The following is a 21,117-nucleotide window of genomic DNA, read 5'->3' as shown; positions in this document are numbered from 1 at the left end:
CTGCAGGCAACAGCTCATCAGTAGTGTAGAAAAAAAGGTAAAGGTTTGAACAAGTCCCACTCATAGGACTCACTTCAGTCAATGATGAAGTCTCTTTACGCCAAAAGAATTTCCGTGCAAAAAGTGGCCACTTTGGTAGTCATTGTGGCATTGTGTTATTTGGCGTCCAGTTCGAGAAATCAAGCAGCATCAGCACACAATCGCCAAAGTGTTGAGAGCAAAGGGCATCATCAAGAGAAGACCGAGACGAACGCTACGAAGACGATTTTACTGTGGAACGGTTCACGCCGAGTGGAAGTGCAAGTCTTTGGCAAGGGCCAGGACGCCTTCGCCAAACAGAACTGCACCTACAGTCGATGCGAAATGTCAGACAACCGGACCGAGCGTCCGCTGGAACATTACGACGCCATCGTCGTGGTCCTCAACGACGAATTCATCTCGCCGGATCAGCTCAAATTGCCCGAATTCGACAGCAACAAACGCAACGCCAGTCAACGTCTCGTCTTTTTCACTCAAGAACCTCCTCCAGCGCTGATGCCTTACTACAACACGAGTCGATTCACCAATTATTTCAATTGGACAATGACCTACAGAATGGACTCTGACATTCGTTTGCTTTACGGCCGATTCATACCGAAAGAAAATGCTCCTATGACAGCGGAAGACGTTAGCCGCTGCCGAGAAAAAGCTCGCAACAATACCAGCATGAAATCAGTTCACAAAAAGACGAAAGCCGTCGCCTGGATGGTCACCCATTGCAACACGCACAGTCAAAGAGAAACGTACATCAAAGAGCTGGGCAAATACATCGAAGTCGACACCTATGGGCCGTGTGGCAATCGACATTGTCCACGTCACGCTTTATACAGTTCTGACCCAAAATGTTATGAAATGCTGGAGTCGACTTACAAATTCTACCTGTCCTTTGAAAATGCCATTTGCCCAGATTACGTAACTGAGAAATTCTTCAAAATTCTAGGTCAAGAATTAGTTCCCATCGTCTACGGTGGGGCCGACTACACCCAACACGCACCGGCCCATTCCTACATCGACGCTCTCAAATACAAACCAAAAGAGTTGGCCGCTTATCTCCAATTGCTCATTGCCAACGAAACGCTCTACAACGAATATTTCTGGTGGAAAGATTACTATAGAGTCGAATTCACTTTAGAGGACAGAAGTCGTCACGCCTTTTGCGACCTGTGCCAAAAACTACACGAGCAGGATGACCAGAAGTCTTATCCGGATCTGTCAGCGGAATGGGGTGATGGTAACAAGTGCAAACCATTTAATCCAACTTGGATAGAATAAACGGTCGTAAAATAATCCTTTTCTTCACGACTCCTATTTCTAAGATTTTCATATCGCTTGTAAGATGATCAGGTGATAACCTGCTGATACATGATCAACTTGTATCATGCACAAGAATACACGGCTTTAGCACGAAATTTTTTTTTTAAAGCAGAAGAATAATTTTTCTAATAACGAAATAACAAGTACAAATGCTCATTATCTCAACCGTGAACTTCAAGTAAGTCAGTGAACAAATAACACATGTAAAAATCCGAGACAGACGGCGACAAACAGAGAGATATGCAGTTAAAATTTTCTATTATCAAAACGCCAGTTGAGACTCGTTGAGACTGGAGTAAACTATCACTATTTACTTGCGCTCTGTGTTGAAATAACACGTGTTAAAACTTCATTAGCAAATTAACCTCAATTTATCTTTTCGATTCGGTGGATATTTCAACAGAGGTGTAAGAAGGGAGGAAGAAAATGTTGACAGCAACAAACGCAATCAAAAATCATTTGGATAAAAATGAATGAACTTTCCGGGAACTTTCATCGATTATTTTCCAACAGTATTTTATTAGCTAGATTATACTCAAGGATGCACGGCAAACAGTGAATTGTTACGAATCAGATTATGAACATCAGGTAGACACGTATATTATTGTCAGTGGAATTAGTAGCGCTCATTAATAAACGAAGCATTTCAAGTTCCAATTGTTTTTAACAATCAACTTAGACCATTTGCAATTGTTTGCGGAGCCCAAATTTTTACAACCAAAAAAACTGATATTTTCTATTGGATTGCTATCCACCAGTAAAGCTTCAATGCCACGTCCCGACACCGAATTGCAGTGAGATAGCTGCAGCTTCTGGAGGTTCTGAAAACCGTAATAATTGATGGCGGCCTTCTGTAAAACCTCATCACTGAGCGTATCACAATCAGAAATGGATATGTGTTGAAGTGAAGGCGAAGATAACAGTAGAAGAAGAATGTCGGGTTGGATATCGTCATGACAAAAGAGAAACTTAAGATCCTTAAACATAGGCACTTTCTCTTTGATACACCCAAGATCTCTTTCGTTGTCAAGCGAGCCCGTTACGTTGTTAATGTGCAGCCAAGTCAAATTAGGACAAAACTCGGCTATGGTTGAAATAGGGGCTGAATCGAAATACTCCAAGCTAAGAGTCTCCAACGATTTTCCAAATGCTTCAAGTAGTGGGGCCACGCCACCATCAAAAGTGATTTCAGTTTCATTTGGAAAAAATGGGAGGCACTTCAACATTTTTAATCCTTGTAGATTAATACACGCTTGGAAGCATAAGAGATCACTATCTTTCAATCCTTTGATCACGTGAATTCCGACACGGGTTAGTGAATGGCACAAAGAGAGTGCAAGTCGAAGCCTATCACTTCTAAACAAGTTATAACGTGGGGTATAGAGTATTGATGTACAGAACCTATCGTTGTAATAGCCCGGTCGCTTTGAATGTATGGCCCTTTGAGCCAATTCCAACAATGCTTCAATAGTAAAATAATTTGGAAGGACTATCAAGGACAACAAATGTGTGAGAGCAATTTGAATTCCTTTTTCTGTAACACTAGTGTATAAAATACTTAGTCTCTGTAGGGTCTTGCATAGTCTAGGGCTTTCTTTTCGCATCTCTGGATATTCGGTGCCACGACACAACCATTGAATTCCAGTATCGGTCACGTCTATACAATTTTCTAAATTCAGCGACCTGCAATTGTCAAACGTAAATGATAATCACTTCCTTTTCTAAAAAAAGAAATAATTAATAAAAATAATTAAGATAAGCTGACGTACCTTAAATTGAAACAATAAGCCCCAATGTATTTTAACCAATTGTTTCCCACTCTAGAGTTTTGTAGGTCCAATATAAGCAGATTTCCAAGCTTAGGGAAAAAAACTAAGTAATCATCAGAGTAAACAGGAAAATATAACTTTTGGATGCGCGGAGAGATGAGATGTTCGAGGATTTTTGCATCGGTTAGTTTTCGGCTTCTGGTGAAAAGCGCAACGATTTCTTCCGAGAGCGTAACGGCTGAACACATTTTTTAAATATGAATTTAGAAAACTTCACAATTAGGGAAAATAAATTTTGAAAAAGGGTCTGCGTGATTGACATACGTATTAATTGATGAAGTGGCTTGTTCGTTTCTAAGCTGACTAAAATCTCCTTGTCATCCTTCTGAATTGATGGTAAATTAACGGCAAACTTACTATTTTCAATAGTTTCTTTAATGCAGCTTAAACACAGTTTAACAAGGGATTCAATTTCACACTTTTTAGGCATTGTTTGAAACAGCACGGAAAAACAAGGGAAAAGTGAAGTTTACAGCAGCTGTATAGTCCGATAAATGCAGTTCGAAGGTTGCTAACATACTGATATACTACGTTGAAAAATGTCATCAATAGTTGTTGATTTTTTATAGGGACTAATGTTCAGAATAAGGAGAAAGGTATGGATAATAATCACCTCGATCAGTATCAGATGTCGTAAGCCGAAGGGAATTCATCCCTCTCAGGACGGTACTTATATCCGTCAAAACACAGCAGTATACGACCTTGAAAGATAATTTATTATTCTCAAAATTTCACTTTCTTAAAATTTAACTAGGCATATCATTATTATTCTTATTCATATTTATTCTCCAAATTCGGAGTAATGGAACATGGGGCATACAAACAAAAATATATAAAAATCTAAGAAACGTCTTAGCTAAATATGGCACGTTTCTAGTGCCATGTGTAGCACCTCAAACCAGCACCTCAAGTCCTCAACCCTCAACATCAACCCTCAATCTCAACCTCAACCCAGCACCTATCTATTTTTTTCGCGCTATATTTTCAAACTATTTTGTCAAGCTATGCTGACATCTAGCGGTGGGAGAATTAAGCGATCCCATCGAGTGTATTGAGCGGCGTTTCTCACTCTCCCATGGACGTCGGCGTCAACGGGAATATCGAATAGGCTAATCACGCTTATGAATCTTTCAATCTACCACGTCAGGTTCACTACAAAAGGAAAAATTACCCAGCGTGAGCGTAAATTGAACGAAAAATTTCTATTTAAAAAAAAACAAAATGATCTTTAACGGGATTAATCGTTGTTCCGCTTGCGCCAAACAATTTTTGCTTATTGACGCGCTAAATAAAAAATACATTAGCATGATTATCCGTTAGCGCTTTAAGTGCTCTAGAGCACTTAACGAACCCCCGATGAGCTCTCGGTACTATAGAGAACCTGGCGGTAAATTTCTGAAATTCCTAGTTTCCTGTTGATAAACTTACTATTCTCGTTAATTAGTTAAATGCAAACCGCTCTACATCATTCTTTGCGTCACTGTTTAAAAAAAAAGATACAGTACGTGTATGGTATATTTACAAAATTTGACTGACACCAATTTGATTGGAGAATAAACAAATACGATTTTTCTTCTTGCTGTAACGTTTCTTAAAGTACATAATATCTCAACCGTTTCGATCAGTTCTTAAAAATGTCTTCCTCTAACAACCATCCACCAAAAAATGTGGAATACGTAGAAACGGATTTTTTGTTTAGCGCTGCACTTGTGATGGATGAAGAGATTTGATCAGCCCCTTGCAAATTCAAAGTCGTCTGGAGGGAATATGTAGAGTACGAACCGCCATAAGAACTCGAAGTTTGAGCGATCTGAACCCCATTCAGTCGCAATGATAATTCTGTCCCTTTAGCGGCTTCATCCTTGATTCCCCACAACGTGAAGAAATAGCGTCCTGAGCGGGGCACTGTGAAAACACCCGAGGAAATATCCATCGCACTGCCAACATTCAGTAGTTCTATTTCAAAGGGAATCGTGCTATTATGTGGTAATACATCTGCATCCTTTTGCACCTGGAAAAAGACTGGATGCGATTTCACATCTTCGTATCCGATCCACGTTTGAAAATCTGCAAATCAAAATACGTGCGGTAATAATCATCGTGATTTTCATTAGAAGGGGGAAGCAAAGGTATAAAGATAATGAGTTTCATTGTAACCTGGTTCGCTGGGCAACTTATTGAAGTCGCAATAGACTTTCTCCACCTGTTTGCTGCCTTTAATCGAGTAGAGTCCGTTAGCGACGAACCCGTTACGCCACAAATCCGCACACGAGGTCGGGAAACCTTTATTCAAAGCGGATGACAAACGGCCGTCACACTCGAATCTTCCTAGAGTGTGCATGCCAGTCGAGTTAGCCCGGTGGGTGCCTCCGAAATTCAAGCGTGTTATTGGTAACAATTTCTTTCTGGTAATAACCCCTGTGAAATATAAAATTGGTAACATTTTTAATGTTGCAGCACTTCAATCATTGAATTGGCTTTGATTAAAAATCATGCCTTGATCAACTAGTTGAAGTTTAGCGTTGGAGTCGCAGTTGCAGCGAACGTCGTTTTCGAAACACGTTTGCTCGATGCCGCACTGGCAGACGTGAACTCTGGAATTGCTGCCGGACCAGAAATATTGGGGATTTCCATTCCGGTCGTTCCACCATGCGTAAGAAATGCCGTTGCGCTCCAAAGGTGAGGAGATACAATCGTACTGTAACACATCAAACCAGGCCACATATCAGTCACTTTATATGGAATAACATAAAGCATTACAATAGAAATCGCCAACTCGAAGAACCGGCTGATGGACTGCTGGGCAGATTCCGTCTATACAACTTAATGGCAATAATTGTCTTCAGTAGCTTACCTTGATGGACTGCGAGCACTGGACGGAGAGTTCGGCTAACGCTGCCATTTGCCTTGAAGACGCTTTGTAGTTAATGGGACGAAAATAACAACCGGGACTAGCGCAGTGGCCGGGATCCACTGGCGATTCGCTGTCGTGTAATACTTCAGTCGAACCTTTGAATCGCGATGGATAAATTCAAGACCAGTGAGAAAATTCCAGCAAAATAAGACATTGGATAAGCTGAATATATTTTACAACTGTTGGTTATTCTATGCGACTCACCTGTGTTCATGTTACAGTAGACGCGAATGGGTTCATCTCCAGTTGCTGATCCGTCCGGGTCGATCCAGTACAACCCGGATGTTAGAAAAGAATTGGCTGCTCTGGCTGCCTGACAAGTCCGTGGCAGAGCGTTTTGGCTGAGTGGCGGATGCTCAGAATTCTTGTTCATATTATCCTGGATCTGTTTTTCAAAAATCCTGAGTGTCGATTCTTGTTCCTGGAACTTCGTCTCCAGTTGATGGAATTTGCCAGCCAAAATTTCCTATTTTTTTATTAAATTTTGACAAATTTAAATTGTATCTGATTTGAAAGCCGGATTCGATAGGAAAAATGAAAGACTCACGTAGTTTTCTTGTAGTTGTCGCACTTGATCCACTTCCACACTTAGGGCGTTCGTCGTCATCACTGCCATCACTAACGTAAGAAGAAGTTCCATGGTGGCGTCTCTCTGATCTCGGCCTGGAACTGTGCACTTTGGTGGACATCTTCATAACTTTATATAGCCTATCTGTGCCAGTGAAATCTCTAGTGAGTTTCCATCTGGGTCAAATAGTTTCCTTCACTTTTTTTTTTATTAATCAAATTAAATTATGTAGACCGGGCTGGGGGGGAAATTGTATTTCTATTTTCTGTTGGAATTCAAACTAATTTTGGAGAAAATCTTGGAAAAATTTATCTATACAGCGTCGTCGCGTTCTGAGATAGGCAAGTTATTTTAATCACTTCGCAGCTAGTCTCCTTGTACTGATATAATGTATTATTTGTTGTTGTTTTTTTTTAATTTTTGTAACTCGATTGTTTACAGAATAAATAGGTTTGTGGGATGCGAAAGCTAGAAAATCCGGTTGTTCAACTATGACTTTCCTGTGAAACCTGTTGGCAGCTCCAATTGTTGGTATCTATGACGTAGTCTTATAGAATCAATGATTTATCTATAAACTGTTTTGAGATTGACATTTGTTTTCCCTTGGTTCTTTTGCAAAATAAAACGAACGCGCTATATCTTGTTCGGCAGTCAAATTAATTGACGTCCTAATTATTCTGTTTGATATTTATCGTTTGCGTATGTCCTCTATGTTGTCCGGTGTATTTTTGTTTCGCTTTCAAGGCAGTCATCTATGCAGAGAGGCCATTCAATACAATTGCGCCGTGCTTTTCCATCAAGAGAGAGAAGGACCACGAGAATAGGACGGAATAGAATATAGGCCTGTATGTGTATACGCGGATGATTATTCCAATTGAATAGGTAGCCGGGGGAACACGTTGTCGGTCAATCGAGCGAACCGATTCAATCACGTTCGGATCCTGCTGGGTTTAGATAGGTTATTAAGGTATATAAGCACTGTTAAAAAAGAATATCGTTTTTCGATTTTTTTAATCTCTAAAACCGATTTCCGCCAGAAAGACATTTTTAAATAACTGTTTTTAAAAAACGATAGTTATGCCTAAAAGTGTATTACATAATTATTAAAAAATGATATTTTAATTATCTTTCTTTTAAACATTTTAAATTCCCTGTTACCGTGAATATAGATGCATGTAACCCATAACAAAAAAAAAATTTATTACGCATATTTATTACAGAAATATCCGGTTATTGAATATACCGTTGGCGGCGCTCAGTTATATGAAAGCTTTAAATGTGAGAATTCATTTATTTTATATAGTAGAGAAGTTGAAGATGGGAATCGAACCATTGAATTTTGACTTACCAGACCGCTGCTCTACCACTGATCTACTTTAACAATTATAAACAGCAATATGGTTCTGGTGTAATTGTTCAGGTGATTTGGGGCAGCTCTATAGGGCAGGTTATTAAACTACTCGCGATTCTCGATAAGATAATACGGTTATTAATTTATGTCCCAGTTAAAGTAATGTTTGATTGTTGTAAAATAGTACTTAATAAATGTTTTATTTCATTAAAAAAAAGTATCAATATCTGTTTTTTGAAAATCAGTAATAAAGATTTCATATTAACGAATATGATTTTATTTTTAAATATCGGAAAATAGTACATTTTAATAACAAATTTGACTATAAAAAATTGTTTTTAATACGCATATTGATTTCGACATAAAAAAGTATCACATTTTGTAATATATTATATCATTTTTCGGCCATAAAATATATCTTTCTCGTAAATGTCTTATTATGTAATTTATTATTGCAGTTTTAGCAATACTTATATCAGAAAATTTTGAAAACGATATATGCTATCGTTTTTCGTTACCATGTCTCTATTTTAGACATATACATAATGTCGAAAAAAAAATTCATTTTTAACAGTGAGGCCACAGGCCTATACATAAAGGAGGTTCTCTCCAAATGTTTGCTCTTTCTCTCTCTATCTCCTTTTATTTTTTATTATTTGATCATTTTATGTTTAAAAAAGGGGGGGGGAGGAAGGTTGCTGCTGCTGCCTCGAGTGAAAAAAGCGTGAGGGAGGAACTCTCTTTCTTTCTCTTCCGGGCTTCCGCCAAGGGCTTGTGTCAATACTTAGTAAATATACTATAAAAGTGATTGGTTTGATTGCTTTCTCTTCTATATATGAGGTGGGTAGTGGGGGAGGAACGACGTCAATATAAAAAAATAAAAGGAAATCAAACGAACAACAGAAAGGTGGATGGAAATAAATGTAGAATAAAGTCAAGAATAATCAATCGCCAATCGGGACGAGTTATATTGGTTTATATAAATTGAAGAATAAATATCAGGATAAAAGAAAGAAAATTGGTGACAGAATGGCGCGGGTGACTGTTGAATAAACAAATGAATGGATATAAGGGTTGAAAGAAAAAAGGAATATAAGAAAAGAGGAAATGTTTTTCCGCTCGCGGGGCTCGTCCCTAGCTCTGAATTAGCTAGCCAATGTATTGGACATGGTAACCAATATCCGGTCGGCATTGAGTCACCAATATTTGTCTTTGCTGGCCAATTTGCTTGGCTTCTCCATCAGCAGCTTCCTCTCTCTCCTCTGCTTGATGTGATGACGACAGAATAGGAAAATAAAAGAGCCATTCTCTCTCTTATATTTATCAGTTATATTATTAGATATTTTCATTCTATAGTAGGCCTATAAGAACATGCTCTACCTTTTGGCGCTCCCCCTTTCTTGTGCTATAGACATTCGACTATTTTCGTTTGAGCTTATAGCCAGACATATTAGACACGCATATAATATGTAGAGTCCCTCTTTACTTCGCCCCCGTTCCACCCTTTTCAAATACACAGCCGGATGGAGATGAAGTGGAAGTATCAGGATATATAGAAAGTTATACACACAGCAGAAGAAACGAATAAGAACGACGCTGCTGTCAATTACAATTTGAGGCGGAGAGACTGTCTATAGTATGTATCTTTGCCAAGTTAGACTATACGCAACATCTATAAAAGGGTATATTTATTCAACGTTTTGTGTATGCCATCATCTCGTCTAGATTCCGGCCGTAATGTGAATGATACTACTAGCTATATATGCCCCGCGACTTGCGTGCGTATATGTGCTCTATATGCGTGTTTGCCGTGTGCGAGCTGAGCGCCCTTGTTTACCCCCCTCCCGTTTTACTGTTGCCTTTGATCCATTCAAAAATAAGAGATTGAAGATAAGGACTACTGTAACACACAAGAGACGCCAGAGAGAGCTCCCCCTGATTATGTTTCCGACATTGACGAGAGTCGACCGAATCAATTTCGTGAAACACATCACAGGAATGATGATATAATAACGAGATAGCGACTTGGTCATTTGATATTACAGCTATAATTATATTTTCAATCTTTATAGCGACAGTTGCGGTTTTGTTGGTTGGATTTTCCATTTTTGCTCTTCTAAAATTGAAAATGATCTGGTGTGCAGCTGCGCTAAAATACCGAAATTTCGGTTATTTGAAATGTTGAATTATTAGAGTTGATGTTTAGCCGCAATTGAGATTTGCAGGCGACTTTGTATTTTGCTATTTTCTCTCCTTTTCATTGTCGACGATCACTCAGCAAACTAATAGCACACAAACATCCAGTGGTTGTGTGTGAAATTGCTCGGAAAAACATCGTCTCCCCCCTTGCCAAAACCTCCCCTATCGCGCCCTCTCTTTTTATTATTCTCTCGGGTAATCAACAATTTCAACATGCACAGGAGAGATTTATGTCAAACGGACCAAACACACACACGGCTATTATGTAGCGGATGCGCCCCGTCCAATTTCTATTGAGAATGTTTCGATTTGGCGGACAAATCAACGAAATGAAACAAACCAGCAGCTATACAGCTATAGGAGATAGCAGACCCCCATCGCATTTGAAAAGCGAAAAAACTGGTGAGTGTCATCACGTTTCTTCCAATTGGAATCTACACACAATACAAGTAGACTAAATAGCACGACGGGCGGTCGACTCGCTCTCCAACGTCGAATTGCTGGTGGTATAAATAGAGCTGTTGAAGAATATATAGGGCGAGTGAATCGTGAAAATGTACGCCAAAATCGCCCTATTATGTTTCTATATCCAGCCATTTACCCGTGTACAAGTACTATAGGAGATCAATGCGATGGGACTCCCGCTGGGCCTTTTAACTCTCGCAGCAACTGCTTATGTGCACTGAGGCGGCTCTTTTAAAAAAATGGCCGATCTGTATCTGTATAGATTGTTTACTAGTGTATAGGTTGTTAGTTGACAGATACATCTGTATACAGTGTACAAAATAAGCTGAGAGGTTGAGGGTAAAAAAGGGGGGCCTCCTGGCGAGTTGTTGTCGACGAGATCCTTTTTTGGGATATTTTATTCATCTAATTGTCTGAATTTCATTTCATTTTTTTTCATTCATTCATTCTTTTTTTTGTATGCTGCCTGCTGCTGCTGTTGGCTGTCGATATAGTCTTCTTGATTGTCTTGGCTTCTTTTGCGGCAACCCAGTGGGGCTAAACACCAGTTCAGTCCATGTGAACTCAAATGGTCGAGGGCCTACACACACAACATGTATCATTTGCCGGATATATTCATGTTTTTTGTGTCGAACAAATGAACCGTTTGGCGGTGTGTGTGTGTGTTCCCATTTTCATTTCCGATGAAAAGATTTTGGTTTTTTATTATTATTTTCGTGGAAAACTGTCAATGACCCCGCGCATTTATTTGGCCATCAGACCGGTAGGTTTCTTCGAAATTCAAATGACTGGAAACGTTTTTGCTATACAGATGGTGAGAGACATCGGCGAGGGACCTTACTGAGTAATACGTTCAAAGAAAAATACGCTCAAGACCTTTATTAAATATATATAGCTGCCGTGCTCTGTGCGATCCGACTTTAATTACCCCGCGGTTTTGATTGCCCATTGATTTGATTGACATGGAGAGATGTGAGGCATATAATATGCAAAGAGATAGAGACGGGAAGCAGGCCGTCAACAACGACAAAAGGATGAGGGGGTGGAATGGCTTTTCAGCTGGCCCCTTTATATTATTTGCAGTTCAAATAGAATGAAACGTTTTCGGTCGATAGGAGATATAACATTGGCCATTATATTGTCAATGGGGAGAGACTGGCATGTTATGAACACTAATCCTATACACTCGCTCGCTATGCCCATCTACGAGAAAGAAGCTCCCACCGTCTAGTTCTTTGTTGATCAGATTCAAATGACTGGTAGCCCATGGAAAAGAACTAGCCGTACGTGTGTTGACACGTCATACAAATCTAGACAGCCGAGCTCGTTTTAGTCCCTCATTTAGACCGAATCGGATGGCAAAGTATTATTTCACGCCAATGTAAATTTAGGGTAGAATTCTGCGTGTACATTTTGATAAGGTTCGCTCTTTAATCCAATCAACACGTAAAACATTACAACAAATAAAAACAAGGTAGAGTTCACGACGAAGAAGATCGTTTTAGACAAAAGAGACAAAATTTCAATCATTATTGTTTTAATAATGACGTAAATAGATAATATAATATGTGTGTAGTTATCCAGTCAAATCCTAAAAATTACAAATTTTTTTTTTGTTCTCATCGATCCTATAAATGGATTCCATTTTTGTACAGACAACATCCAAGAATTGGGTTGGAATGGCGACACGATATTTGATAGGTGATGATAATAATCATAATATGTACGATGTGTCAAACTGGTGACGTGTTTTGAAAACAAATTGGGAAGTTAATTGAATATGAAAACAGGTGGGGGACAAAATGAATGAAAGCTAACAGCTTTCACAGATGACGAAAGATTTCGAATTTGAATTATTAGAAATTCATTCCGACACCAAGGAGGGCGAGCCCTTGGCTCCGGCGATTTTCACCCGCAAGTCGAGGATGGTCTTGTCGCCGACGACACTGGGCGATTTGCTGTTGTGGCTGCTGCTGCTGCTGTTGTCCAGCTCGGGCGTGGGCGAATCGCCGGCCGGCAGGGAAGAAGCCGGGCTGCTGGCCGGCGAGCGGGAGTCGTGCGACGCGTTCTGGCCCATCTGCAGGTGGTGGTGGTGGTGGTGCTGGAGCTGCTGGTGCGACTGCAGCATGAAGGAAGTGTAGTCCGGATGCTGCGGAGGTGACGATCCGGCTTCCGGGTGAGCCGCCAGAGCCAGCGGATCGAATACGCCGGCATGGGCTGCTGCCGGCCAGTGGGGGTGGAGCCAATAGCGCGGCTGGAATCCGGCGGCTGCGGCCGATGCGGCGGCCACGGCGGCGGCCACTGACGATGGGCTTCCGTTCTGCTTCAAATTGTTCCAGGCGGCGGCGGCGGCTGCGTGGTGGGCGGCCAGAGCGGCCGGATGGGCGGTGGCGTAGGCCGGATGGCCGGCAATTCCGCCGGAGTAAGGAAACAAATTGCCGTGCGGCAAGCGCATCGTCAGGAAAGGATTGACCGAGTGGTGGTGTTGCTGTTGTTGTTGCGATTGTTGTTGTTGTTGTTGTCCGATCTGACTCCACATGTCGTGCTGGCCGGCCCGTGTTCCGGCGTGTTGGAGATCTCCATCAGCCAAACCTGGTGATTTTAAAAAGAATGAATTAATAAAAATGTTCTTTTATTGTTATTAAATTGAAATGTAATTAACTTACTTGAGAGCCGATCGAGTAAATGAGATGCGCTAAAAGTGGGCGAGTCACCGCCGATGGTCTTCTCCTTCTTGCGCCACTTGGCCCGTCGGTTTTGGAACCAAACCTGTAATAAAAAAAATAAAATAAAAATGTTTAGTTTAAAAATAAATAAAATAAATAATCAAATTTAATCAAAATCTTCAATGAAAATTTGCATACGACAAAAGAGTAGTGGGACAAATATCTAGGAACAAAAGGATTATCGAAGAAACTCCTGACAGACAATATCTAAGATGGTCCCTTTGAAGTTTTTAAGATGGACGAAATAAAAGGACTATACATCCGCCCGCGGTCACGGTCTTCCGGATAAAAAATTCCCACCATTTTAGACAGTACCTATTATAGAAATATATAATGGCGGCTAATTTGCCGCTCATCATCGGCTGTGGTAAACAACCGCCAGTCCTTTTCGTCTCTATCCACTCCGAACGTCTTCGACATTTCAAATTCTAAATCCATCCACTTTTCTCTCTCGACTACTCCACCCACTTTCTGCTCTGTGTGTAGGCTAATCAGAGTTTCGATTGTCAACGGCTTTGGGTGGCCGAAGAGAGAGGCCCGTACCACTAACTAACTCGACTGTATATAGGATCTCAACTTGTTCTTGTGTGCAAGGGTTGGAAGACAATCAAACAAACTGGCAACACACAAAACGTTGTTGTGTGTAGTAGTAGTAGAGAGGGTGAAAAAAAGTGATTAAAGATTCAAAAAGAATTTCATATCAATTCTTTTTTTGGGCTACTTTTTTTCTAATCCGGTCGTCGTCTAGTCTCTCGGAGATTTTTAGCCTTTTGTCAACTCTCGAGTGGCTGATAGTTCCCTCGGATTTTTTTTTTTCCTCTCCCAGTTCAGTCATCAGCTCCTCATCATCTCTACCACTCGAGAATATCTAAACGGGGGGGAGAGAAATTCTATACAGTCAAATGCGACCGAGAGGCTGTTCACGGAGAGAGGGGAATATATAATAGTACATAAAAGAGAGGGATAGATATATAGTATAGTATATATAAAAAGCAATTGGGTGCTAATTGATATCGAGTCACCATTCAACATCTATCCACCCGTGAACCGATGATAATCCCCCCCTCCTTTTATGGTAACTAGAGTAGATGTATATGATTCACAGCAGCCCCTTCCAAAACCCGTGTGGGTGGGGCTGGATATGTGTATATTCCCACACACACACAGTCACACACCCTGGCGAATAAGAAGCGTAACGATATAGCTAGACGACGATAATAGATGTAATAGGGAGCGCTCTATATATACCCCCTCTAGACACTTGTGAATATATGTACAATGCGCCGTATTATTACATCCGTAGTGAATTTGCATGACAATTAGGGCGATCGAAATGATATTAGACCCGCCGAGAAATGAGATGGGATGTTATTTAGATCATCATTTTGAAGTAAATGATCGATCCACGGCCCAGCAAATAATCAAAACGGCAATTTAAAAATCACTGAAAAATCATTTGATCTGTAATCAGATGTAAATGATGATGACGTGAATAGTTGGTTTGATTTTTTTACCTGAACTCGAGCTTCGCTGAGATCGAGACGCATGGCCAATTCCTCGCGAGTGAAGACGTCCGGATACTGGGTCTTCTCGAAGGCCCGTTCCAATTGGTGCAGCTGGAACGTCGTGAACGTCGTCCGCGTTCGGCGCACTTTGCGGCTGCCCGGCTTCTCGGCCGACGAGACGGACAAGTCGATCTCGTCCAGCGAACCATCTCTCAGCTGCAAAACAAAAATAAAATAAAATAATCGAAAAAAAAAAAATTAATTAAGTTAATCAGCATATCAGCTGGCTTATAATCTATGGTCTTGAGGGATGTGTGCCCATATTTATAATCTGCAAAGACAAGGTCATGTCTAATTTATTATTTACTGGCTAACATATCTAGCCAATTCGGATTACTAAATTACATTCCGTATTATTCCAAGGTCCATTCGATTATCCTACGTCCTATTTATGTAATTATGTTTTATTATTTTTACCTTTGAGCGGAAAATGGTGTCGTCCTCTTCCTCGTCCATGACCAGAGACTCGTCGTCGTCGCTGGATTTCGAAGAATTCACTTGCTGGTCTAAATATAATAAAAAAATAAAAAAATAAAAATGTCATAAAATAAAATGACAAAATTGAAATGCGTAGGGCGTTTTCTTTTTCTTGTTTTTTTTTTACATCGCCAATTATTTAGTAAACTGTTACATAATTTTCCGATGGGGGAATTCCAAAATAAAAAAACATACCGATCAATTTGACGGGGACGATGCTGGGCTCGACGTTGTTGGAACGACGGCCGAGGATGTCGTCGATCGTGTAGACCCGCGACTTGTTGCCGGACGTCATCACCGACGATCCGGTCGGATGTTGTTCCGTCAGGCTGCTCATCATGGATGACGTTTGAATTTGATTTTATTTTATTTCACTAAACTGAAAATCGCACTCGAATAATTTTTTGTGTGTTTGAATTTTTTTAGTCTTCCCGCCGGAATTTGATGGGTTGTAAAAACGATTTGAATTGTCGATGCTGTTCCAGCTGGATGGGTGAGAGACTATGTACGTGTGTCAACTTGCTGATGGTTGGGGAGAAACTAACGCTGTTAAGCGGTTGCTGGCCCGTCTTTATACGGTGGCCGTGCCACACCCCACCAGCAGCACTTTCGCCCTCCTACACACACTTTGCAACCCCCACCGATCTCCAACAGCTCCTCCCCCTCTTGACACTTGCCCAACTGCCAATCAAGTCTTGATTAGCCCCCCTTCTCTCTCTCTCTCCCTCTTTCGCCCCATTTAGGTTTTAAGGAAATTTAAAATAAAAAAATGTACCAGCTCTTTTATAAGCCTATTTTGATTTTTATGCAGAAAACCCAATTTCAAATCGGATTTAAAAAAAGAGAGAGATTCCGGCTGCTGCTGGCCTGCTGCTGCTGACCTTGCACTGGACCAAAAGAGCTAGTCTTTAGATATATTTATTGGCAATGGCTCATTATATTTTTTTCATTTGTGCGGAAACGGGTGGAGAATGGAGAGAGAGAGCCCGGGTGATGGACTGATGGGCAGGGCCGCCAAGGGAATTATATTCGGCCGATATTTAATCCTATAGGCTTCTGCTGCCTATATATGTATTTATTGTGGAACCTATATTCTTCTTTTCTGAGTGGCTTCATTCATTGACGCGCTAATTACACACCTGTACTAATTACACGACACGTTTACTAATGCACTAGCCCCCTTTTGTTCTCTCATCAATAATATATAGTCTTCCCCTTTTTTTGGCTTTTTATCTAGCTGTCATTGAGAAAATATAAAAACAGATGTTTCTATTTATGATCGAATTGGGGATGGATGGATATTCTTATTATTAATTTGCTGTACGTCTTTTGTTTTCTTTATAACCCTGCGCCAATTTTATTATAGTTTTTATTCGGCATCGTGTTGTAATTGCTAATAATGAATTGGTGATGCGCTTGATCGATTCGCTATCCTCGATAATTCAATCAAGCGTTCGACAGGAAACCTATAGCACACAGCCACCTTTTTTATATTAATGTCCGTCATTGTAGCTAATTAGAATGACATTTTCTTGTCCTCGTTATCTAATAATGTAAGCCCAGTTTTGTAATTTGTACTATCTCGACCGTCTTGTCGATTTCAACATTTTAAAAAGCCATTACACCCTATTACATAACGAATAGCTATAAATAATATATTTTTTAAGAAAACATTTGTGTTGTTATATAACTTTTATATGTTAGATTTCAACAGAAAAAATAAACGTCTCATAGAAGATGGGAAAAACTGAAAATTGCGTTGTTCGTCTAACAACCCCCCCCCCCCCCCCTCCACCCCGCCAATTAGCTTAAACTATCTGATTTTGTCGATGGGCTCTCGAAAACTATAGGCAATTTTCGAGTATTCTTCCGGTGAAACCTATTATCAGAACCCTTCTTAGAAGAAAACAAAAAAACACAGCGACGATTTCATGTCGAAAAAGAAATATAGTATATAGGCGAACAACTGAGACTGCCTATAGTAAGTAGCTATAAACACGTAAACGTAGCACATAAACGTTTAAGTCGTTCCTCCTGAGAGTTCTCACCTTAATTCGCGTTTGGATGTACTATCTCTACTATATAATAAGACCGTAGGCTATTACATATAGCCCGTGCCCTTCCACGAACAAGACGTCAGCATAGAGATCGCAGATGATTTTATAATGGTATATAAACGTTCTTATATAAACGGGTTGATTCTATAGATATACAATTTTCTGTATGGGAATTGGGATGAGTCTAACAATTTTCTATAACCCGCCCGTGTTATTTTGGCATTCATTTATGTTGATTGCTTCCAATCATTTCCTTTTCTTCATTGATTATATCTCCTTATTTTCTTCTTCTACTTTAATTGTACTATATATTGGACCTGGTATGTAGTACAGCTATCTAGCTAAACATTAGCGATGTGACGTGCTGGCGAACATGTAGGCCTAGGTTAATTGGCCCGGCGAGGCGCAAAATTAATAGGGATCAAAAGTTAGAGTTCCAGTGAAAACGGACCAAGAGCTAACGTAGCCTATTTTCCCCATCTTTACAGCACAAAGGAGAGATATTTTTTATTTCTCATTGTTTTCTGCTGGGAAAAAACCAAAGGAGCTGCACTGGGGACTCTCTACGCTGCTGCTGTGCAGGTGCTGCCGGACGGATATAGCCCCAAATGCAATTGGGGAGATGGACGATGGTCCAAATCTCTCCAATTGGATATTATAGAGGGGAAGAGCCCAGCGATCCATGTTGTAGGATAGAAAGAAAATGTTGCACACGTCCCAGAGTTCAAACGAAAAAACAATGAGTCGTATATATACCAGATCCCTGGAAAACTGTTGGTCCACGGTTTTCCAGAAGAGAAACAAGCGATAAATCTAATTTGCAAAGGAATCCTATTGAAATAAAATGTATACATACAATGTAGGCCTACATGTACATACAAATATATCAATAGCTAGTAGCTTCTTCTTGTTCTGGCTCTCTTGACTGGAAAGGTATGAAAATCTATCCTATAAGCAATTGCAGCTGCTGGACACATACCCTAATACGTATACGCGATACATTGTAGGTATATCTGATTGGCCCACATTTCTACTTTTACGGGCAGCTAAACATGAGTAAGTAAAACTCTTCAGATTTATATTTCGTTGGTTATATTATAAGAGAGGCCCTATGTGCGGATGATCTGGTCATTATCCTGTCAAGGGCAGTCAACCTTTTGCCACTTTGACAGTCTTATTTCCTATCCACCTTTACTACTCGGTGCTGGCCAGCCTAGTCCAGCCCAGTCCACTCTCTCTCTTTATTTATCTCTCTACTCTGAGGATGTCTAATCTAATACCCCTTGATGTCTTCTCTCTCTGCTGCTGCTGTGCATTACGGCTGAGTGAAAATCGAGAGGCTGATGGGAGATGTGTGAGCTCAACCCTCGCGCCCAGCAGCAGCTCCTGGCTGTCAACTTCAACTTCCGTCCGTCCGGACGACGACGAGAGAGTTTCACGTCATTTGGTCCGTATTTATTATCAGACAGGCTATATAGTAGACGCTAATATCTATCTTATAAAGCCTATCTAGCAATCTGTGTGCCTGTGTGTTTAGCTAGAGAGAGATTGCGCAGCATCGAATTCAGATATACGGTTTGGCTATTTCAATCATTGCCATTCATTTCGAATGGATGGGCGAGGCGAATCAGACGGAAATGGGCCGTTTGACAGAGTTAGATGCCAAGCTGCAAATAGCGCAGCACATCACCATGGTCGTCCCAATTCGGCCCGTCTATTAGAAGGCGGCAGCAGTGCATCAATTATATAGACGTCGACGAAATGCTATCAACTCGCGGGGGTGCCATTCATATTGGCGTGTAGTCAAATTGTTAATGAAGTCTAGGCCAGCAAGAGACGAAGTGAAAACGTTTGACTTTATTAATTTGTTTCTTTTGATTCACCGAGTGTTGTAATTCAATTCCGCACCGGATTTCATTAGAGAAATATTTCAGTCGTTTGATCGAGTTTGATTGAAATGTTGTCAGTTTCTAATAAAATAACTAGCTGACAGTTATTGTGTATAAAATAGAATATAGAATAGCCCCGAAATATAGCTTATTGCCATTATTATAATAATACATGTGCAGTCATTCAATTCCCTGATAATAACCCCCACGTATTATTTATAAAAAGAGCCAATCGTTCGATATCCAACACACAATGTCCTTGGCTTTTTTTCTCTGTATTATAAATGCCGTTGCCGGGCAAAAGTAGCCTATTGGCTTCAAACTAAATACTCGAAGCCAGAGAAATCAGATGAATGGGGCCAGCACAGTTTCATCTCGCGCTTCTTTTCCCTCTTGTAAATTTCCGGATTGTTGCGGCAACGGGCACAGCAGCAGCAGCAATCACCACAGCGATTGAAAAGAGATTCTCTCTACTCTCTTTATTCCAAAACGGGGCCATCATCAGATCAACCAGTCGAGGAGATTGGACGCGCCCAGCCCATCATCAACTACACATAGTCGCGCGGGATTAATATCAAATAAAAAAAGAGACTCTGCTGTTATGTACATCAGCACCCATAAGATCTAAAAAAGATGATGACGCCCTATGTATGTGAGCGCGCGCGAAATATTAGATGGCGTGTTATAATATATAACAAGCCGGGCAGAGAGCTAGAATGGGCGGAGAGAGAGTGAACATGAAGCGTTTAGACCATCAGCAGAGCTATACTCTACTCTCTTCGTCAAGGAGTATGTAGGGCGTTGGGTGATGGGGGGGGGGATTATAGATAGTTGGTTTGTATTCCGTTCTTTTGAATGAACTTTACAAGTCTATGGAGCAGCAGCAAATCGCCTATATTATATATGTGAGATGAGGGAGACACAAGTCTTTGTCAGTCCGTGTTTGGTGGCTATACAGCAGATCCCCTGCCGGGCGCGTGTCGATCCCAGCATCGGACTCTACAGCATTTTCTGTGTTCGTCAATAGCAGCTCTTATTTCGCTATAACATCTAAGAATTATTATTGCGCTGGGGGCTTTATTATGGCGAGAGGAAAATTCAATGAACTCGGTAATCAAATGAAACATTTTAAAAAAGGAAATTTTGAAAACAAAAATGACGGCAATTGAATTTTAAATTGCCCGCCAAACTGGAACAGTTCAACACCCTTTTAGCTTTCCGCCTTACTTCAGGATTTTTTAAAAAATTTCTTTCTTCAAAATTCAATTCAATTCTGCCTGTATGAAATATCATATCGGGAAGAATATGCTCTTCAATGTTGTGAATTGGGGCCGACGCTATAGGAGATGGGCAAGGTCACAGGCGTCGTCGATTATAGAGGTCGTCCATCCTGAATCGATTCAATTCGTATCGAGATGTGCACTCAACGAGCATCGGTCATCATCTTCGCATCGCATCAAAAAGACCCGTGTTCGATTCCCTCTCACTCCAAGTTGTGTAATACTCCCACTGTAATTGTGTATATAAAACTGTGTGTCTTGAATGAAATGAGTGCTCATCATCAATATATGATCTTCAATAATAATATACGGGTCAATAATAATCGATGACTCAATATATCTATCTCACTTCTTAACTCATCTCCCGATCTATTAGACGCCCTGTTGCTATAAAGGACGTCTATCATATAAAGATCGTAACCCATCAAACCCTGGTATCTCAAC

At 40.5% G+C, this 21,117-nt stretch overlaps 5 protein-coding genes across 5 annotated transcripts in view; 2 read left to right on the top strand and 3 right to left on the bottom strand.

The window, feature by feature from the left end:
* Nucleotides 1–21,117, top strand: part of LOC124312357 (collagen alpha-1(I) chain-like) — a 1,404,094-nt gene that overhangs the window by 1,299,557 nt on the left and 83,420 nt on the right. The window lies entirely within an intron of this gene.
* LOC124310686 (alpha-(1,3)-fucosyltransferase C-like) lies at nucleotides 85–1,350 on the top strand. The gene has a single exon (XM_046774643.1). It carries the CDS (start codon nucleotides 85–87, stop codon nucleotides 1,309–1,311), a length of 1,227 nt encoding a protein of 408 aa, XP_046630599.1. The 3' UTR covers nucleotides 1,312–1,350.
* On the bottom strand, nucleotides 1,983–3,612 carry LOC124310685. Its single transcript, XM_046774642.1, has 4 exons — nucleotides 3,447–3,612; nucleotides 3,123–3,360; nucleotides 2,912–3,036; nucleotides 1,983–2,842 (listed from the first exon to the last, which is right to left on the bottom strand). The coding sequence occupies exons 1-4, from the start codon at nucleotides 3,610–3,612 to the stop codon at nucleotides 1,983–1,985; spliced, it is 1,389 nt and encodes a 462-aa protein (XP_046630598.1).
* On the bottom strand, nucleotides 4,683–7,054 carry LOC124312378. Its single transcript, XM_046776881.1, has 6 exons — nucleotides 6,644–7,054; nucleotides 6,301–6,562; nucleotides 6,037–6,191; nucleotides 5,679–5,880; nucleotides 5,340–5,600; nucleotides 4,683–5,249 (listed from the first exon to the last, which is right to left on the bottom strand). Exons 1-6 carry the CDS (start codon nucleotides 6,734–6,736, stop codon nucleotides 4,804–4,806), a joined length of 1,419 nt encoding a protein of 472 aa, XP_046632837.1. The 5' UTR covers nucleotides 6,737–7,054; the 3' UTR covers nucleotides 4,683–4,803.
* LOC124312391 (homeobox protein aristaless-like) lies at nucleotides 12,330–15,975 on the bottom strand. Its single transcript, XM_046776897.1, has 5 exons — nucleotides 15,643–15,975; nucleotides 15,388–15,476; nucleotides 14,920–15,126; nucleotides 13,346–13,448; nucleotides 12,330–13,271 (listed from the first exon to the last, which is right to left on the bottom strand). Exons 1-5 carry the CDS (start codon nucleotides 15,785–15,787, stop codon nucleotides 12,544–12,546), a joined length of 1,272 nt encoding a protein of 423 aa, XP_046632853.1. The 5' UTR covers nucleotides 15,788–15,975; the 3' UTR covers nucleotides 12,330–12,543.

The sequence above is a fragment of the Daphnia pulicaria genome, chromosome 8, assembly GCF_021234035.1.
Source record: "Daphnia pulicaria isolate SC F1-1A chromosome 8, SC_F0-13Bv2, whole genome shotgun sequence".
Lineage (NCBI taxonomy): Eukaryota > Metazoa > Arthropoda > Branchiopoda > Diplostraca > Daphniidae > Daphnia > Daphnia pulicaria.
Note: the sequence above shows the minus strand (reverse complement) of the source record. Positions and strands in the feature narration are given on the sequence as shown.